General features: G+C 39.8%; 1 protein-coding gene across 1 annotated transcript; it reads right to left on the reverse strand.

The window, feature by feature from the left end:
- Positions 1-920: 920 nt before the first annotated feature.
- On the reverse strand, positions 921-21,141 carry apln (apelin). The gene is made up of 3 exons (XM_067457533.1): positions 20,720-21,141; positions 8,119-8,291; positions 921-4,488 (listed from the first exon to the last, which is right to left on the reverse strand). Exons 1-2 carry the CDS (start codon positions 20,784-20,786, stop codon positions 8,125-8,127), a joined length of 234 nt encoding a protein of 77 aa, XP_067313634.1. The 5' UTR covers positions 20,787-21,141; the 3' UTR covers positions 921-4,488; positions 8,119-8,124.
- Between the last annotated feature and the right edge of the window lie 448 nt (positions 21,142-21,589).

A 21,589-nucleotide genomic window follows, 5' to 3' on the forward strand; every position in this document is an offset into this window, starting at 1 on the left:
TATTAACAAAGTAGAGACTACAATATATTAACTATGAATTAACTATAAAATAATATTTTGTTAATAATTTGTAAGTACTTTATTACTGTATAATAATTATACAGTGTTACCAAAATATATTTTGTGTTCAGAAGAAAGTTATACGCATTTTTTATTTATGATTTCTTAGTGGACAAAATTAGAAAATGATGACAAAATTTACATTTTTAGATGAACTAAGAGTAAGGCAAGTGATCTGTTGTTAAACTGTCATTATTAATTTTATCATGTATTAATATCATATTGTGGTTGAAACATTTTTTGTATAAATGTCTTATTTCAACTTAAATTATGAAAATGACTAATATGTATTTTTTAAAGAACAAACTCACACTTGTTTCTTAAAATAAGATTTTTAATATTACTTATTATCATAAAGATATATTTACACACTTTACAGAAATAGAAAATAAAAACACAAAGCTACGCATGAAAGGAAAAAAATAAAATAAGTACTCCAAGAGCTAAAGCTTATCTTTTATAAATTAGAAACCAAAAGTTCAAATATGTACACAGTATTTCAACCATTTCTGATACACTTGTTTAATTCATTTATTTATTCATTTGTTTTTGCCCAGTTCAACATCAAAACAGAGACAGGGACTGTACATTTGGCCAGGTGAGTTTGATGAGCACACACCTCCAACAGGAATAAAGAGGAGGAATAATACCTTGCCTTTACGGTGCTTTTCACGTGGCCCGCTAATACTGTTGAAATGCCAGGCCTGACTACAGATTTTGAGATTTGAAATGGATGAGTGTGCTGAACAAACAGGCCATGTGTATGGATTCATGTTTTGAATAGAGTTTAGAGCTCTTTATGGGTGTGAAGTCTAATCAGATCATTCTTGGCATCCCAACCAGTTGGTGGACATTTGTGAAATGTTGGGATTGGATTTCAGTTACTTGATCTGGTCGCCACATTTTACATGCACCACGACAAGCTAATTGAAAACAAGCAGCCAAATGGGTATTTTCTCTTTCTGTGTCAAATATGAAAGCAGAGCAGTGTACCCTAATTAATGTCTTGGTAAAACCAATGCAATGAATCAAAATGCTAAAGAGGAGTTTTGTTTTGTATTCGTGGCTTTTATCCTTCCTTTCTAAGGAACTCTTTGGACCTCATTTAACTTTCCACAGCTCTGTTTTCAACATACAAATACCTTCTGGATACCTTTCTCCCTTACAAATGTCTGTACTCAAACAAAAGACCTTCTGAATGATCAAGTGGAACGTGCGTACAAGTGCATAGGACTAAATGATGAAGCCAAATTGGGCAGAAACACATGATAGAGTAGGAATACGTTTCTTATGTGAACTCTTAAAAGAAAAAGCTAAACATTTATACAAAATGATTTGTGCTCTGTAAGTATAATGCGTGTGTTTGCCATTTCATTTTTGATTCTGGACGTGCTTGTACTCTTAGTGCCGCAAGCTCCATTAACCTGATGTGCTGACGGGGACGATGGACCGAGTTCGACGGCAGAGGAGGGTGAGAAAGCTTTTTTTGTGTCCATGACATAATGTGCAGCAGACTACTTTTTCTACACATTTTTTTTACAACCTTACACACAAAAATAAAATAAAACAGCTTTCCACACTCTATCGAAAAGTAAGCTTTGGACAACCAGCTAGACAAGAATCAGTCAATTTAATTGTCACAAGACACTGGAAAACCATTACATGCCAAAAGACTTGTTTTCAGGATTTAATTTTCCAGCAGCATAATGGAATTGCAAAAGTGCAGCCTTGCATGTCCGTACAGAGAACTGTTGGAGGAAAGCCAAGTGATTGATAGGGGTCTCTGCTATAGCAAGCTTTGGATTTTGTCATATTTGTCTTTGGATGTTTGATGAAATGGATAACCATCACCATCGGTGGGAAGGGGGATCGGGTCGGTTGTAGTAAGTAGCGGTGATGGGCTAGTTTTATCAAGATTCAAGGCTTGAACTGAACTGAAACAGTGCTCGATAACCCTCCCTGGAGGGGCAGCTCAGCTCCTGTGAGAATGGTGAAGATACATTCATGAACAACAGTGTGGATACAGGCATTACTCTGCACCTCTAGACTCTTCAGACAGAGTGTACGGCAACTCAGACTCCCAAACTTAGATCTTCTCTGCGTTCTGACCTACTGATCCATGAAGCAGAGCTCTTGGGAGCACTATAGTACTGAGAAAGTGTTAATGAAATCCACATCTCTGTCTGAGAGTGTATAAAATAATCATGGCGTGACAGGAATTATCAGTATTCACAGTGCCCTAAGATTCGATACATTTTTAATCGAGGTGAACTCGGCTGGGTGTTTTACCGCTGTGGTTTTTAGGCACTCTCTTATGAAGATCTGATTTTGCCGCGAGAAGGCGTTTGTGGATATACAAGCCGGCTCTCCGTTTCCAAATCCACAGACAAACGGTGAACAGGAAATCAGGAGAGGGACTAAATGTTAATTTGCAATAACTTGCTTTGTTGTCTAATTAACGAGTGTAGCTAACTGTATCATAAAAGCCTCTAATCTCAGCCTCATATTTTGTGTCTTACTGAAAGTTGTGAAGACTTGACGATGCCCAAGCCAAGGATTGCTCCTATTTATAGATTATTGCATCATAAATCAGTCGAACGCTAAGGTAGTGTGGTCATTTTATGCCAGTTTGACTTGTGAGCTCTATCAGACTTGAAAGAGATTTTAGTGATTCCAATCTAAAACCAATTAGCAATGGGGATTAATAACCATCGCAGCTGTCTGTGTTAAAGAGGCTCAAACTCAAAAGGCAACTGCTCCCATTGGAGAGTGAACAATAATGGCTTGTAAAAATGTAGTCTGGGTATGTAGCTACAGTGGCGGATACATAAGCACGAAGCTATATGGTGCAGATACAAATAATGTGTTTTTCTTAAATAAATGCATGTAATATAGACCATACAGGCTTCTGTCACAGCACCCTGAGAAATTAATTGAAATATAACAAAAATAACACCAAAAGAATGAGAACTAAACAAGAAATCATTTCCAGTTTGATGTCAAATAAAGGCATAGAGTTCTGTCAGTCAAAGAATGCAGTCAAGGGGACAATCGCAGCCTAAATCATCAGATCTGTATGGAATTTTCTTTTTTTGGTCTTGTGTCTTCAAACCATGCTACCATTGCCTTTTCATTGGATGTTCAAACAAATGGCAAAATGCTTACGTGTGGTAGATGTTATGCTTCCCCCAAGATAAGAGGTAACATGTTTACTTTTCTTCTCCTGGCAGCACTGTGGAGTAGATTTGCTATTTGGCACTTCATTAAAAGGAGAGATGGTCTGCCGTATGAAGCAGATCACCCTGGCCAGTTAACAGTCATGTATCTCTGCTGTAAAGCAGCGTGTGTCATGGGGGAGGAGAAGAGGGCTCGGGACCGATGATCTCACGCTCATGAAGTGGAGTGTGATTTTGATAATGAGACACTGTGGCTTTATCCTTAAGCTTCGGATGGCTGACAACTCTTAGGCTCATTGGTAGGATGAAGAGTAATGACCATTGGGCAGCACATTAAGAAGCAATTAAGCTGTTTAACATGGATGTGCCAATGAAATATATACCTCTAAAATCTTGAATGAAATTATAAAATCAGTAATTATAACTGAACCAGCATTGAATGCATTTACATGCACAATCTGTGTTCTGGATTTGCACTTGTGTGTGTGTGTCTGTGTGTTAACATTTTGGCGGCAAAAATTGATTTAAAGTTTATCTCATTTAAACATGGTTTCTTGCATTTTCAGGTTTCTAGAAACCTTTTTTTGTGAGTGGTTAGTCAAGTAAATGCATTCATCGTTGCTGTTATTAATTTGTGTGTTTTTTTTGTTGTTGTAGGCAGATGATAAAATTGTGCAAAGTGTAAAACAATGATTGACCTGGCCATAATGGGCCTTAGCATTTAGTTGTGCCTTGTTTTAGTTTCCCTATCACTTTCTTCCCTCATAAACACCGTTTATAAGCCAAGAGTTGCCAACATGTAGCAATGGGACGAAGCGCTGTGGTCAGCTTCACGCTGGAGAGAATGGGACTAGCACACCTCGGAGAAGAAACTGACGCTTTTCGGACTATAACGGTTTGGACCAGGCTCCCCACTGCTCACACATCATGCAAAGTGTGGCCATGAAAGGGCTCTAGAAAGCAAATGAGGAAAACCACAGGAGGAGAGAGACAGACAGAGAGAGACAGAATCTGATAGCTCGGGTTCAATACCCCCCACCCCCTTTCCCGGCCCACAATTCTTCGTAGAGCTGAGGGTGAGTGGCTTGTCCTGGTTTTTTGTGGACAGAAGAAGAGTTGCTTGAAGAACCAGCAGGTGCTATGGACATCACTCTTCAGGCTGGGCTAGCAAAGGCCCCTTGTTGCAAGGCCCCCCAAGGCAAAGGAAGAGCATAGAAATCAGAACCAAGGGGGAGGGCACTCTAAGCTGTGCCTGTGGACAAAAGAAAAGAGACATGATACAATGCAGGGTTTTTCTATACTTTTACTAATTGGCACAGGTAGCTGGTACAGAACATAACAGGCAAGAAAATATGCTGGTTATAGCAAGTCATCTAAGTTTTAAATTTACCAAAGGTTACTCAAAAAACAATTCTCTCAGTTTGCAGTAGTATGGATCTTATGAAATTATGTATCTATGTAAATCAGTGAGGCCATCTTTTAGTGTTTTGTTCATGACATCACAATGATTTCAGATAGTTGTAGCGGTCAATGAGCTTTATTCTTAGTACAACAGTGCCCATTGAGCGATAAGAACCATCTTTTTTATGTTCTCTGTTACACCTGCATACTTCTTTGTTTGACTCATGAACATTGCAGCACCGGCGATTCCTATCTGAACTATGTTTTGTTTGACTCATCACTTTTTTGATGCTCTATGACATCATGCCAATTGTCAGAAAAAACCAACAACAGTGAGCTGTGTACACTTTAAAAGAGAAACCTTGTTTTAGGCAGTTGTTTTGTAACATCCAGTTTGCCCCTTGGTACTTTAATGAGACATATTTTCAATTTCTACCTCTCTGCAGTGCCTTTGTGCTAGGAAGTCTTTGAAGAGGAGGTCTCTCAACATGTGTTGTTCCTCTTATATGTTGTGGCATCTGGATCTTGTAACGGGTTGTTCATTCTTGTGTTGCTTGTGTTCTCTTACCGCAACCAGTTCTCGTAATATTCAGCTGAGCTTTTAACCTCCTTTCTTTTCCGTTTACTTCCTAGAGCATTCACAATAAAGAAGCCCCATCCAATGTGTTGTTTGGTTCGACTGGTTATGTCTTAAGGGAATATTCAGGGTTTCGGGTAGGTTAAGCTCAATCAACAGCTCTTGTGGCATTATGTCGATTTACCATAACATGTAACCTTTCCCTCTTTAACAAAAAAGGAGCCAATCCATAAATGCTAAAATACTTTATTAAATGTTTCAGTAGTGCAGTCACAGGATAAAACAATATGATTTTAGTGTGGAAAAATACAATTGTTTACTAACCATTTCCAGTTATATCCAATTTTATAACTTTGTTGCTGGGACAACATAGTGCCTAAAACTGTAAAACGATTAAAATGGTAAATGGACTGCATTTATAAAGCGCTTTCAACAGACGGCCATCCAAAGCGCTTTACATATTGCCTCACATTTAGCCATTCATACACCGATGGTGGTGTTTCTGCCATGCAAGGCGCCATCCTTGCTCGTCGGGAGCAGCTGCGGTTAGTTGTCTTGCTCATGGACACCTCGACACTTGGTCAGGTGGAACCGAGGATTGAACCACCAATCTTCTGGTTTGTAGACAACCTACATGAACCACTGCCGCCCATGATTATAGTTTAATGAGAGTAACTTTATAGGTAAAACACAATTTTAACAGAAAAATTTATATTTTTAGAATTAAGAATTTTTTTCTTCCTTTTATTTATTTTGAGGTAATCAACATTTAAATGTTGTTGATTGAACTTAACTTTGATCTGTGAATATTAATGTAATGAGAAAGTTATTTTTATAGTTTTATTATCAACACTTGTTCGTACAAGTCAGTCTAATTTTAAGTCATCCTATTGGTGTTAAGTTCTCAATTCAAGCAACGATTTCCTTCTCTGACATCTTTCTCATCTGCAAGCATGGCGGTGCTGCATAAAGAAAAAAGAAGAAAAAAGCCTTTCAAGTGCCTCCACTGTGGCCTTATTCGGTGGTTCTCTGTCTGTTATCAGCCCTTGAAGAGAGTTAATTGCCCCGGTCAGTCTGTGCCCCGTTTTAGCCATAGATGATGAAGTGTGAGGCTACATTTCTCACACTGCACAAAATGTGAGATGTTGTACACAAGCCAGATGCAGGTCAAACACTTTAGTGGGAGTCCCATCTGGGCCATAGACTGATTTACTGTACTGTGTCATACAGTAATTATCACAACATGTTCTCTTTAGCGATAAAATGTCTGTCAAGGAAATGAATATAAATGTAAATGTATCACATTGTGGATATAATGAACTGTGAGAGGATTAGGAGAAGAATTTTGGGGTTTTTACCGCAGGCTTGATTGGCACATTAGTCGCCTCAAATGAACTGGTTCACCAAAGCGGGCCCAAAGGAATGTGGGTGAATGTGCTAAAAGACGTGAACTTTGAACCCTAGTACGGCATGAAGGGAGCTAAAGAAGGAGCCGAATGAAAGAGAAATCTTCATCTTGTTTGGGGTTGAAGTGCTGTTTGTGGACGCTACATTGTGAGTCACTGAGCCGTTCCATTTAATGGAGCTACACAACTTCCTGCAGTTCCCTTTATTGTGCTTCCAGTATTCTGGGGATCAAAACAAGTATTGACTGCCCAAATCACTCAAAGAATATGTGCATTTTATTGGTTGGGATGGGAGTACATACATAGACCTTGCTGTTTGTGTCCACCTATGGGGACATTAAGATTTTTTTCTGTGTGCTTTGCCTTAGATTGATTTAGCAAATGAATAGTAATTGTATACCAAGTTGAATTTTTTTTAAAATTTGTGATAGAGGATTTGAGGGTTTGGGATTTCTCACTTTTTATTGCCTTCATGTCAGCTTTTAAAGACGATTAACTGTGCCATAAAGAGCTGACTTGTTCTTCTCCATAGAATCTGGTCTTATATGAGGTTAATTTATGGCTCTGCAGGCTTTGTATTGTGAACTCCTGTGGGTTTGTTGTAGCCTGTTAAGTCATCTTACTCTGCAGAATATGTTTTAAAAAAGCTGTGAATGAGTCCTTGCATATCTCTGTCATCCACTGAATTTTTTTATAAAACCACTAAGTTTCTGGAAAAACTGTAGGTCAGCATTTCAGCTCGAAGCCTATAAGTAATAAAACATAACCATGCTGATAAGATCTGCCAGATGCAGTTCTCTTATTTATTGACATTGTAACTTGAATGTTTCCTTAATAAAGGCTACATTAAAACATGCTTTGGTGCTACAACGTTGAAAATTTCATGGAGACAATGTTTGTAAGAAGAGAAAAAACTTTTATTAAACATAAAAGAAATGTTGCCTGAGGAATTGTTTATCTAGACGTTAAGTTAAATATCCTTTTTATGTGGAAAAACTAGCTGAAGCGGTTCAGATGAGATTCTGGAGTATTATCTTTGGGTAGGGAATTTAATTGGCATTATCAGGATAACGGAAACATGTTGACTCAGATATAATACAACATTTATATTGTATTATATTCCACTCTGTATGGGTTTTGTAGATCTGCTGGAGAAGATTGGGACCACAGAAGCTGGCAGTCTGAAGTCCGGTAATCTCATAAAGACATGCAGTTTTTCTGTGCCAGCAGTAATCTATAATTCATGAAAGAAGCGAAGGAGCGAGCAGGTTTCTGTCAATCACCGTCTCCCTTTCTTCATGTTATTCTCCTGCATTCCCAACCTTCCTCAGTATGCACTCGACGATTGAGACAGGTGCTTTTCTCAAGGCCTATCCAGAACTGCTCCATTTATAGATGAAAATGTTTTTTCCTCCCCCTCTTATTGGTTACTCAAATTGTGTTCTGCTCTTATTGTTGTTTTCAGGCGATTGCATTGGTACAGTAATGTCAAACTGACCTTGCTCTAAAATGGCATGGGTCCCTTGTGGGAGAGACGGGGTCGAGGGCGTCTCCTCCTCCAGCCAGAGGGTCTTTGGCTCCGGCCGGCTCGAGCGGTATTCTGCCGTAAAGGAGTCCTCATGCTGCCCACCTCCTCCAGCTCTTTGCTATGCTCGGTGGAGGCCATTGGACCTGCGGACAAAAAAGGTTAATGTGAATTTTGAAACCCAACATCAAATAATGATAAAATAGATGATGCATTTGTCTATTCTTTAAGTATCTTGGTCACTTTGATACAACTGAATTGCAAAAAAACAATGTTTTCGAACAAAAATAATGTCTCCAAGCAAAAAATGTTCAAGTGGTTGGATAAAGACTTAGTCCCACCCCAAAATCACAACTAATCATTTTAACTTCAAAATCATGTTTCACCTTTAGGAAACTTTATAAACAGTTTATTGCTGCACAAAAACGATCCAAAAGTCCCTCAGCACAGTCATGGACACTGTTTAAATGCAAATCTTTAAACTTCTCACTTCATGTGAGGAGTATCTGTCTCAATAACACTGGGCAGACGCTTGTCCTGAACACACATTTGTCTGTGCGTCTGTGCACTACACTGCTCGCTTGTGAGTGTGCTCAGATGTTTCTAGTCATCTCTCAATAAGTGCAAGTAGATCCTTTAAGCCCGTCTCATATCCACAGCTTAATCCACATCAGTGCGTCTCTAACCTCTCACCTCTTTAGAAAAATCAAACAAGTCCTCCGGAGAGAGCAAACATTCTGGGAGGTTTTGGGGAGACCTTGATCTGTGCAGCACTATCTGATGTCAGTGATCTCCCATTCAAGCCCTCAATTGGCTTTCTAAGGGTGTTTTGTTTGAGTTCATCACAGGGATTGGATGTCTTTCCATGGAAAGTTCCCAGTCTTTCTAATGACAGAAGCTAGAATCAATGAGATACGTCTTTTTCTACATTATTGAAGGGGATGAATGGGAAAACGTGCTTGGTCAATCATCAGTTATGTTTCCCGTTCTAGGCCACTGCTCTCCAATCCTTCATTCTATACTATACACATACCAAACTATCCTCTTTCTGCTGAAGCACATGAAGATAATTCATCCCGTTTTTCCAAATTCATCTCCCTTTTTTGTCTTTCTTCCCTAACCTTTTTTGTCTCTGTTTGTCTTTAACTCCAACACATAAAAAAAAAAAACGCTGTCAGAAATGTCTTAAAGGAATCTTTCAGAGAGAGCTCAACAAATGCCTATCCTACAGAGTAAACAGAGAATCCCATTAACCTTTTCCCAGCAAGAACTTGAATGAGATTATTCTCGTTGGGTCAAGACATTCCTAACATCTCCCTGGGGAGTGACAGACAACCTATATTAAGACAACAGGGTGAGGCTGTTTTTTTATATATATATATATATATATATATATATATATATATATATATATATATATATATATATATATATATATATATATATATATATATATAAATAAAACACAAGCAATTATTTTGAATTAAACTAAAAAAGTCTCTTTAACAATGAGCTGAAGTTTAGACATTTTAGACATATTCTTTGTTTTGAACATGGTAGCTAATTTCTATCCTCCATCTGAGCTTGTCATTACCCTATAAAAGCTGATAGACCAATTTCAACCAGCTGGTAGACCATCTTGAATGAGAAGCAAACCAGCGTGAAGAAGATAGAAACCTGCTTAGACCATCTAGAAACCAGCAAACATGTTCCAAAACACATGTACCATCTTAAAATTGATTTTACAGCAGGAAAACACAAATTAATAAATAATAGCTTACAGTGTAAGAACAAGGTAACATGGAAAAACAGATATGCTCTGACTGGAATTTGTTTCTTTTTTTATTTATTTTTACAGAGAGCATCAAGCAGCTAATGACATGATTTGTGTTGGTAATCATACAGCCTTGAAAAGTTGAAATGACTTAAATCTTTGACGGTTAGTACATGTAGTGACCGGACGACGTGAGGCTTAATACGTTGCCTGTAAGTCTGCTTATGAGTTAAATATCCTCAAACTACATTCTTAAATTCCTGACAACTAGAATTACATTTACAAACTAATCGCCTTTAGCTGACACATTACACATTCACAACGGACTAATTCGGCAAACAGTGGACTAATTCATTTGCCCCCCAGAAAGACTTCATTGCATATTTCAACATCTAGTGGAATAAGGAAACCACACTAAAACTCATCTATCCACCAGGCCTGCTAATCCGAGCATTAACCTCCTGTTATTTCTCCAGATGAATGAATGAAGTAAGTTTACAAATTCTGTCTGCATTCAAGTCATTTCTTTCTAATCTGAGGGCTTTAACATGTAAAAAGTCTCTGTGATCAGAAATCCACCCATCCGATTGGTCCTTTAAAACACTTAGGGTCAGCTGTTTGAAACAGGCCAGAAGTCTTTTTGCTTTTTCACTACCATAATCACTCAGCCCAACATATTGTTCATCGTGGCATGCGGAATAGTCTTGAAATGTCTCTGAGGGGGCAAAAACACAATGTTTTTCATCCAGGCTGGCAGAAGTGGCTGTAATTACACCTGGCTGAGCTGAACGCAGCACATCACCGCAGCTCTTCTATCAGTGTCTGTCATAAACCTCTCCATAATGACACAGTTTAGATGTTTCCTGCCATCACCATCTGACAGGCAGCATTTGCTGCCCATTTAACTTTGAGGGGAGCAAATCGCTCAGAAAATTGTCATCCCAGGACAGAATCAAGAAGAATGCAGCTAAAAATAATCTCTGGTTGTGATAAGAACAGTGTTTATGAATTAACTCAAGACGTGCATTAGACTGATGAAGAGGGAGGTCTATTTTAAGCAGTCAGAATCACTCCATTGTCTGTTTTACGACTCTCAATCTGCATAGCTCCTTGTGTGACTATGCGGGTCGTATCCATGCTTTGTGGCGAATACAAAGTGACAGGAGCAATAACCGTAAATATATTATAATAGATAGCATATGCTGATGGGATCTTCCTCTAACTTGCTGCTTGTTCACCAAACCCACTCAGGGATGAAAATGCTCAAGCCCCTTTATTGGATTAGATCTGATGGCGCTGATAGTGGGCCTCCTTCTCACCAACATAATTTCTTCCAGGTTCACCACCTAATGACAAGCAAGTCAGGAAGTAATATTCCAATAGATGCTTCTCACGATACTAGCAGTCTTATCTGAAGACGTCAAACTCTTAAAGTGAAAGTTCATCCAAAACTGAAAATTCTGTAAACATTTACTCTGTCTTGGTGTTCCAAATTTGTATGACTTAATATTTGTATCTCTTTTTTGTTGTCCACACAATGAATGTCAATGAGGTCCAGTGTTGATTTAGACCCCACTGATGTTCATTTTCTTGATATATATATATATATATATATATATATATATATATATATATATATATATATATATATATATATATATATATATATATATATATCACTTACACTAAACTCTCTCCTAAACCTTTAGTAACTGACAGTCTGAGCAAAAGCAAATGTGAGATAATTTGCAGTGAATTGTATAGTTATGTTTTTGGCATTTTAGGCAAAGGCATCTTTTGTAATGTGCCTATGTTGAGATTTAATTTTGTGAGTCTTTTTTTCGAATTAGAATTCTGGCAAAACTGAAATGTCACCACAACTTGCTCCCACAGAGATGGTGGCATGATATGAATTTTTCAGATTGGTCAGCTTTCCTCTAGGCTAATGATAAATAGCCAGATCGTTGCCATCTCATCCTCTAGTACCACACTCTCTAGGTTCATCCATTATGTTGACTTTTTAACACGACTGCCTCGCCGTGCCTCGCCTCCGCTGGACACCTTGTGTCTGATAGTGTGTCCCTGTAAATCCCAGGGCTGCCTCTTAGCCGAGAGAGTTATCCATCACCCAGCACTTTCCTGACAGGGAGAGAGAGGCCCAGGGTAGGCAACGTTCATAAAGGGCCGAGCACAATCTGATGAATGGTTTACTGAATTTCTCTGACTGGCCTAAATTTACAATACACTCCCTATACAAACACACAACATGAAAAATAAAGAGCTGTGACTTCCAATAGATATAAAGTTTAGGCTAGTCTGAAGACCTTTAAACTCAGGGCACCAGATGGATCTAATCTTTTACTCACTACTCCAGGAAGTGAGAGATTAGATCTACTTACACGCAAAGCAGAACCAGGTGAGGAGAGGGCAACACTTATTTATGGCCGGCTGTACCACATGCATTATCTCTGCTTATACATTTGCCCTAGCACCACCACCCATCTTAAACCAAACAAATTCAACAACCAGTCAATGTGTAATATAATTGCTCTGTCTATGCAAATTAAAACTGTCTTGCTTGGTTAGTTTGTTTGCACAACATTGTGCAAGTATTGATTTGTTTGTCACTGTTTACAGAATATTCTGCTTGACTACCCTGTCTACTTATTGTTGAGACATGGATGCAGCGGTGGGCATGATGAAAAGACATCCAGCCTCTCACTTTCCCCACAGCTTGAGACTGCTATCATAACAGCTCTTGTAAGGGCGTCTCCACAAACATGCATAATGGATACTGGCAACACAGCCACATCATAAGTCAAAGGTGACACAAAACGTTATGGAGGTTTGTGTATTTTCTCATCTTTTGTTTTTAATAGCAGCCTGGAGCTAATAAGGTTTTGTGTGTGGCTCCATCTAAAGAATTAGAGCATGTCTAAACAGATCCTGTTTATATGTAAGTCAATTGTAAAAAGTCAACAGGCCTTTAGATAACATTAAGTGCGCCTACATCCATCTCACATGTAATAAGCAGACAATGTGTAAGGTCATGTATGAACTGTGATTTATATAGGTATTGTTAGATAAATTGTGGGTTTAAAAGGCATACATATTTGTATGTTTGCATAAACAGTGAAACATACATTAACATATTGACAGCGGCTAAAACTAATTTTAACGAATAAATGAAGATGTTGTTTTTCATATATATATATATATATATATATATATATATATATATATATATATATATATATATATATATATATATATATATATATATATATATATATATATACAGTATATTATAAATTCATTTAAATGTATTTGTACAAATGTATTTATAATATAAAGTTTTCAGCTGTCTATATGTAAATATATTTAGAGTAGTTTTAGACATATATATATATGTGACCCTTGACCACAAAACCAATCATAAGGGTACATATTTTGAAATTGAGATTTATACATCATAAATATCATAATTAAGCTTTCTATTGATGTACTGGTTTTGTGGTCCAAGGTCACATGTGCAAACATGACGTACAAATATCTTTATATACTAATGAAATCAGGCTGGTCAGATTTTCTTTCTGGGAGCCCAATTAGCCTCTCTGTTCTGTGTTCTGGCGGCGTACATCTTGTATGCATATTTGTTTATGTTTCAATCTCAAAACCAGAAAAAAAAGCACATGATTTTAAGTTTTCTTCCATCATCTGTTTTTTAATAATAAGCTTATTTCTGATAGTTATCATCATGTTGATGTACATGTAAACACAATCATTGATGCACGGTTGCACATTAATCATTTTAGCTTGTGTATAAAATTCCATGCTTTCATCGTTTATGCTATGTGTGATGCCAAATAATTTCCAAAAGCATTTTGTGAATGAATGTGCATGTGCGTGACTGTTGGTGCTTTGTTTTGCCTTGCATATGTGCGAGAAGAGGCGTGGAGTCCCATGGGGGTGTAACCATAGCTGACGGTGTGTGACGTCAGAGGCGTGATCCCCAGTGTCTCAGAGGACATTCATTCAATAAAATAAGAGAGAGAGAGCTCCACACTTAGCTGCTTTTTCTCCACCATACACGCAGACATGCCAATTTGATGCCCGCTAAGACTATCCTTTAGCTAGTCACACTTGATCATGAGCATTATGCCTAGAATGAGACACGTTAATTAGCATGAAACCCCAGTATGAATCACTTGCCTAGCTCATAAATAAGACCCTGTTACACTAAATTCCCTAACAGTGTGCTATTATGTCCCTAAATATACTACTTCTGATATGGAAATGATGTTAAAGAAGCCAGTAAGACTCCCCGAGCGGCATCTGAAATCAGCAGCCTGGCCTTTTGAAGCCTGGAGTCGATGCGCTTCTTATCGCATGCCTACCAGTAGTGCGGGGCCTTGGCATAAACTGGTACCAGTCTCGAACATGCTCTCAAACCACGTTTCCATGGCAGCCGCTGTGAAAGGCACTCTCTGAGGAGCAAGAGAATGACATTGTCAGCTAGAATGGATCAGGTTTCCCAGTTTACAAATTTCAGCACAGGTCCATTATTAGGTGGAGTTAGGCAGTAAGATTGCTTAACCCTTTCCCAGGCCAGTCGTTGTATTTCATCACAACGGAGGCTGTTTGATATTCAGCATTGTGCTGCTGTGATAGCACGCGGCTTGCAGGAGAAAATGAAGGCGTGCATTGTGTTCTGCAACTCCGCAGAGGAACAAAATCGCACGAAAAGTTCACAGACTTTCCCACACCTCCACTTTGAGCTCCATTACTGAAAATAAGAGCAGCACTCTGACAAAAGTGGCTGAAGCTTCTCGTCCCCGCTCTTTTCTCTGATCGCTTCTGACACCCTCAGATGGTGTGCAGCCTTGCAAGCAAACTACACATGACCCAAATTAGCACTAAGCTATAATAATGTGGTTAGAAATGGCCCGGTTCCGAATGATCAGAGAGCTGCAGGTTCAAAGCGCTACGGCTGCTGCCTTGACTGCTAATGATGTGTTGAGAGAAAGAGAAGAGATGAAAAAAGGGGAAGAAGGCTGATTAAGACTTGCACAAGCTCTTGCACCAGCACTTCAGACTGGTAGGGGTGAATCACTGGGTAGAGGTTACTGCAGGTTGGACCTTTAAGTACAAGAAAATCAAGAGAGCCGATCATGCAAAGCATCTTAAGTGCGATTTCTTCTGAATTGGCTTCCAGGGTAAAACAGCATGCCTTCTCAAAGAGGATTTACCTCTGAGACGGGCAGCAGCGGCGATCGAGACCCGAATATTCTCGTCAGCAGTGATGGGCTCAAATTGTCAAGAAAGTGCTAGCTCTTTAGTGACGGGATGCTCTGGCAGTCTATTTCCAAGGGCTCTCTAATCGGTAATGAACCACATCCACCCCTTATTATTGTGCTGTCAGCTGTGAGCCTGCATGCATACTGTCTTTAAAGTGGACTAGTGATGGTATAGCTTCAATTCTCGGGCTTTGGGCCCAGTGCCTAGCTATTGAAAGGAGTGTCAACCGGTGCATGCTGGGATATTTCCAGCTGAGATCACACTAAACAATCGGTCATGAAAAGACACATATGTGTCATATGGATGAGAATGGACTGATGGTGCATGATTAACAGCTCAGATGTGAATGGCTGCTTGTGTTGTGTGATGGAGTGTTTTTGTTTTAGAAAATTTGCCCTGGTTCTCACAGTAACGTTGTGGTTCAAGTTACAGGCCATATTTAATTACTGACAGTTCATTTACCTTTTTTGTTTATGTATGTTGGTATATTAGCCACAGTGTTTAACCAGAATAAGATTAAATATAAAGCTTCACAATCTTTGAGTAAACTCACTGTCTGAATTGTATATGTATCTACAGAATCCGGTTCCAATTTCTGCATGCTAGTTTAACAAACAAGACTTATTCATTCAACACAATGTTTTTCTGTAGTATGTGTTTTGTCTCTTATGGGATAGAAGACATCATATCAGTTAACATGTATATACCTCATTTGTTCTATAGTGAAAGATGGGAATTTATATGGCATGATAAGGTTTGCTTTGACACATAATATCTTTCAGTTTTGAATTGTTCCTTCTGGACATTTTAAAAACACTTTCCTATTATCCATTCATGGTCTTTACAAACCGGATAATATTCAATAATTGTTTTTAGCTTTGTAAGCAATACATTTACAGAAGTGCTACATTTAATGTGCAATCCCCTCTATTAAAAATATCAGAGAATACTTTGAGGCTTGAGTTTGTATTGGCGGTATAAGATTTAGTGAAATAAAATTGAAGGCATAACACATATCCTGTACCTTGAGGCTTGGAATTATGGGTAGTCCCAGTGGGGGAATCAGTAAAGTGTTCCAAAAACTCTTGAACACTTCTCATAAACAATCCAGTCAGTTTCTCACATCCATAGTACTGCTCAGAGCAATCAGAACCCCGGCTCTGTGTTTCTGAACAGATTTAGTGAAGTACCCAGAGCAGAAGCCTTAAATCAGGCTAATGGTTTGATGTGATATACTTCTGAAATAATCTGGGAAAGCACATGATAGAAGTACAACAACAATGTGCTATTTTTCTGCCTTTAACTGCGAATAAAACCAGGCCTGTGTGCTACAAATGTGTTTTTCATTCCTTGCTCTTTAAATTGAGCATGAAAATAATTAAAGCACATTTATTCCCCGACTTGAAATATTTATACAGCATTTTGCATTGCTGTTCATAAAAATGTCTACTCTGATCTTATCTGATCAGCAACCACAATAAACGTAATGCTTAATATTTGAAAAGGGAGCTATAAATCAGGTTAATATCGGGCCCCTGTGGACGCAGCAAGGCGTTCGGTATATCTGGCTTTAATTAAAAAGTTGGGGAAAGAGGGAGATTTTGGGGGTGTCGAGGGATATGTTTTCTGATGTTTAGAGGAAGGGGCCTAGCTAATGGTTTGTCAGCTTGCTTGTGGGTACAGGAGGCATGTAGCTAGCCAGATGCAGAACTGTGATTCTGAGAGAGAGTACAGTGAGCAAGCATCTTTTGAAGCAATTTTGGCACCAGGCCCTTTATATTCCCCACATTTGTCCACCTGCAAGTTCGGGAAGACCACCAGCTGTGAAGTTTTAAAGACCTTTTAATATTTTAGCGGCTGTGTTCCTCCCCACATCAGAAGCCTGTTCTGTCTCTTTTTTCTTTTCTTTCCCCTTCATCAGCACCCTTCAGGATTTCTCCTATGCATCGGTTTAATTCTGATGGTGGAGGTGATCTGATATATTCAGAGTGCTCTGAATTGCATTGTGCTGGCCTATAGCAATCACACGTGTCAATACAACCACCGTAATGCCACTGGGGAGTTTTTCTCAAAGGTTACCCTATGTCTTTACCACATGAGTTATAATAGAGCTCAGAAAATGTACTCTATTTTATAAAGGGCACTATTTTATTGGTTCTGCTCTGCCGGAAAAATAACCACTTCCACAGCTCCGAGCAGATATTTGTGAAGTATTTTTAAAATGGTGCAGCAAGTTGGCAAAGACTGCAAATGACCCTTGCTTGATCTTTTTGAAGGGACATTATATAGGTGAAAAATGTCAGTATGTACATTTCTATAAAAAAGTAATTGTTCAGGGAATAGATCCCGGTTATGCCATTCCAAACTTTTCTGGTTTCCTTTCTTTCATGAAACACTTACATTAATGCATTCAGCCGCATTCCCTGGGAATCAAACCAGTGACATTGGCATTGCTAACACTGCTCAACTCTTTGAGCTACACGAATGCTTCAGAGGTAGAAGTTTGATATAAGCTCCAAAAAAGCACTATAGGTATTGAAAATGGTCCATATGTCTAGTCAATTATACACGTTTACTAATGTCATATATAAAATAAGTTATTTAATAGATTTGAATAGGTGCATTTGCACTTATTGAACATAACCAAATATTCCAATTGTACAAACAAATTTGTGTGAGTAACATAACATGTTAGTCTTTTTTAATGCTGAGCTATATAAAGGTCTCAGATGAGATGCAGCATACTATGCAGCAAGTCATTACTTTTAAAAAGATTTTAGGAAGTTTTGTATTAATTGTTGTAGTTTGACAGCCTTGTCACTTTCATTGCATGATGAAAAAAACACTACTACTACTTTTCATTTGTAATCATAATCGAAAGAAAGTCATACGAGTTGGGAATGACAGGAGGGTGAGAAAATTATGACAGTATTTCATATTTGCATACTGGTACATTACATTGAACTCTTCTTTATAGTTTATTTGCATCTCTAACAAATCACTGCAGACCTTAAAAGTGAAACCGTAGACAGAGGATATCCAGGTTACTCATAAAATAGATCACTGACCCTCTCTGTATGTGTGTGCGAGCGAGCATGTGCACATACTGTATATGTGTGCATATGCATGTTTGTGAAAAAGAGAGGAACTGCCGAAAATTCATCATGCCTCATAGCTCCTCTTAATGATCCTTCATATTTATGATGACCTTTCTGTAGTGCTCATCTCCTTCATGCTGCTTTGACACTATTATCATGTAATTGCTGGACATCTGGAAAAGTTTGTCTGTTTGTTTTCTGTTCATGGCCCCTATAATCAAGTGCATAACCGCAAACACCTTCTTCACATTAAGTGAACTGGAATTATGATTTAATGCTTCCTGCTTGCTTTTGGCACAGGGCCTCTGGTGTTATTTCACAAAATATCCTGCTCTTACCCCTCGTTTCTTCTAAAAAGAAACATTGTGCGGCTGAAGACTTCCTAATGAGCTTTGTATTTGTTTTGCTGGGGTCTCACGCTGACCCAGGACACGCACAGTGAGCGACAAGCCCACGCAAGATCTTCAACGCTACTTCAAAGTTTAATACCGAATGATAGCGTTGCTCACGGCTCGCATGAAATCACCCTTTTCCAAAGAGATGATTTCAAACAGATAATGCCCGAGATCCGATCTCCACACCCTCACCTGGACGAAGAGGACAAACCAAGCAGCTAAAATTACACCATCTCAGGACTTCTCTGCATGAGTGTGTGTGCGTGGGAGTGTGTGCGTGCTGGTTCTCGAGACTGTATTTTTGAAAGGACTTATCCCGCGCTTCCTTGACTTTGAAAGGTGAGGCGTCGATACCGGACTCGGACTGACAACCCAGAGTGCCTGAACTGTTTCCACAATATGAAGTGTTTACATACCAGACTTGAGAGTGGAAGACAGATTGCTTTCAGGATGACTTTTGAATGGCTCAATGCGCTCAAGATTTGGCCATTCTTAAGGGGAAGCCCATTACAAGACGAGCAGATTGAGGTATGCGCAGACGAGATTAGCAGGGCCGCAGCCGTTCTGCTGGGTGACACTCAATGCCTGCGGTGGCGAAGCCGCTGTCGCCTGTTGCACCATGACTTCTCTGCGTCCCCACCCTCTTTCAACCTCCGAGAAAGCAGTGCGCAGATCACCCCTATTGCACGGTTGAGACGGATGGCAATTTCCAGCGCACTCCCAGTGTACTGGAAAAGCGTTTGTCTGAAGATGAAAGGCTTCACACCCGCTGCCTACACACCGAGCCGCTTCCAACACCTTCCCGCGACAGCGCGCAGCTCCGGCTCCCCGCGGCTCCCTCACCCCCATCTCATGATGGAGATAATACTACTAATACCGCAAACAAGGCTGTCTGACCTGGAGCACACGTTAGTAGCCTGTCCTTCCGAGGATCAGGCTCAGGCTCAGGCTCCACACACATGCAGGGAGAGTGAAAAAGGACACTGACCGTAGTGCAAGGTAATTGCTTCCCATTTACTTGTGCAGAGACCAAAATAGCAGCATCTCTCTCTAACAAACGTGTGTGTGGAAACGCTGGGTTTAAGGGGCCGTTTGATATGGCCAGTAGCCACTACCCAGCACCCTTCAACATGCACACACTCTCAAACACACATGCTTCCCAGCAGTTGGACTTTAGAGGGATGTAAGCGTTTACACAAAGGCCACAGTTGTTTTTGACACAAGACTGTTACCTGCATCACATCTGCAGGGTGGCCACCAGTCACCTGACTCAAGCTCACAGCTTTGAGACTTGCGTGACATCTTTGATAAAGGGATTTATTGTAGAAGTAGATGGAAAAAAATAACATTGTGTTTGAGCAAGAATTACATAACAGCACAATAGCAGATTGTTTTTGGAATAAATCAAATGGAGGTTAGGCACAAGAACTCTGATCTATGTAGCTTCAGCCCAGAGAGACTGAGAATCCATCCATGATGTGGCACAGCCCAAAAGACATGGATCAAATCCACCTTTAAACATCTACAGAAACCGTAAGTGCCAAAAGCATATCAGCGTTTTGCTTGTGAAATCCAAATTATACAACCATCTGCTGTTTTTAACACCTCATTACATACAATACCGTATAGATAAACACCTTACATTTACGACATCCAGGAGTACATAATCCTAGAAAGCCAATCGTTACATGACACCAGGAAGAATCATCATCATCATCATCATCATCATCTCTGTTATTTTCCTACATATGTCATGGCCAAAGTCGGCAAGTAATCCACCAATGGCACAATTAACTTCATTAAATGGGCACAATAACAAGCCAAACCTCTGCAGTGCAGTACAGCGCGCAGCCAGGTGCCGTTTTCCTCCTCTCCCCAGCCCCAGAAGGCTAACCATGCTGGGTAACTGATCAACTACAGCTGCCCATTCCCGTTCCCAAGCCCAAGGCTAACAGCAGAGAGAAAGAGATAAACACAGGGAGGCAACAGCCGTCACGCTCCGTACTTACCAGCACTGGCTGAACACAGCAGAGAAACCACCAGCACAATCACCAGCGTCAAGATCTTCACATTCATTTCTGCTCTCCCCTCCGTTTCCCTGCCAGTCGCTAGCTGATATACTGTAGTGGTGTGTGTGTGTGTGTGTGTGTGTGGATGGGAGGGAGAAGAGAGTGGGTGAGCAAGAGCGAGAGAGAAAGGGAGAGAGACTGTTTGCTCTTCAGTGCGCGCGTGTGTCTGTGTGTGTGTGCGCGGCTGTGTGCGAGTGTGGCTGTGAATGTGTTTGTATATCTGTGTGCAAGTGTGTGACAGCGCAGCTGAGATTGAGGGCAGGTTTCTGTCGGAGTTATCCCGCCGCAATGTGCACGTTTCCCTTTTGTGAACTGGAAGTCCAGTAGAATAAGTGTGAAGATAGTCTGTTTGTATCAGGGCTGATTGCCTTGAATTAGGAGCCCAAGTCCCTCATGTTGCTTATGTATCCCTGACTCTGGGGGTCACGGAAAAGGGGGCTTCCTCCCCCTTGGTATTAACCCTCCCACTGAGAGAGAGAGAGAGAGAGAGAGAGAGAGAGAGAGAGAGAGAGAGAGAGAGAGAGAGAGAGAGAGAGAGAGAGAGAGAGAGAGAGAGAGAGAGAGAGAGAGAGAGAGGAGAGAGGGAGAGAGAGAGAGAGAGAGAGAGAGAGAGAGAGAGAGAGAGGGGAAGAGGAAGAGGGTGGCTTTATGATATTAGTCAAACAGATACCCTTCTCAGAATTGTTTAAGTTGTGCGTGTCTGAAAACAAAATTACATAAAGGAAAGATGTTTTTCTTCTCTTAAACATCTCCTCATATATAGGTAGATGAGTTAAACAGACCAACACAGTTCCCTTTCTTAACCTGGGT

This window comes from Pseudorasbora parva, chromosome 11 (genome assembly GCF_024679245.1).
Source record: "Pseudorasbora parva isolate DD20220531a chromosome 11, ASM2467924v1, whole genome shotgun sequence".
Taxonomy (NCBI): domain Eukaryota; kingdom Metazoa; phylum Chordata; class Actinopteri; order Cypriniformes; family Gobionidae; genus Pseudorasbora; species Pseudorasbora parva.

Excerpts from the sequence above, each read along its gene's own strand:
- apln (XM_067457533.1), bottom strand. The coding sequence starts at position 20,786 with ATGAATGTGAAGATCTTGACGCTGGTGATTGTGCTGGTGGTTTCTCTG. Across the intron at positions 8,292-20,719 it reads GCTGTGTTCAGCCAGTGCTG|GTCCAATGGCCTCCACCGAG; the intron begins GTAAGTACGGAG and ends TTTTGTCCGCAG.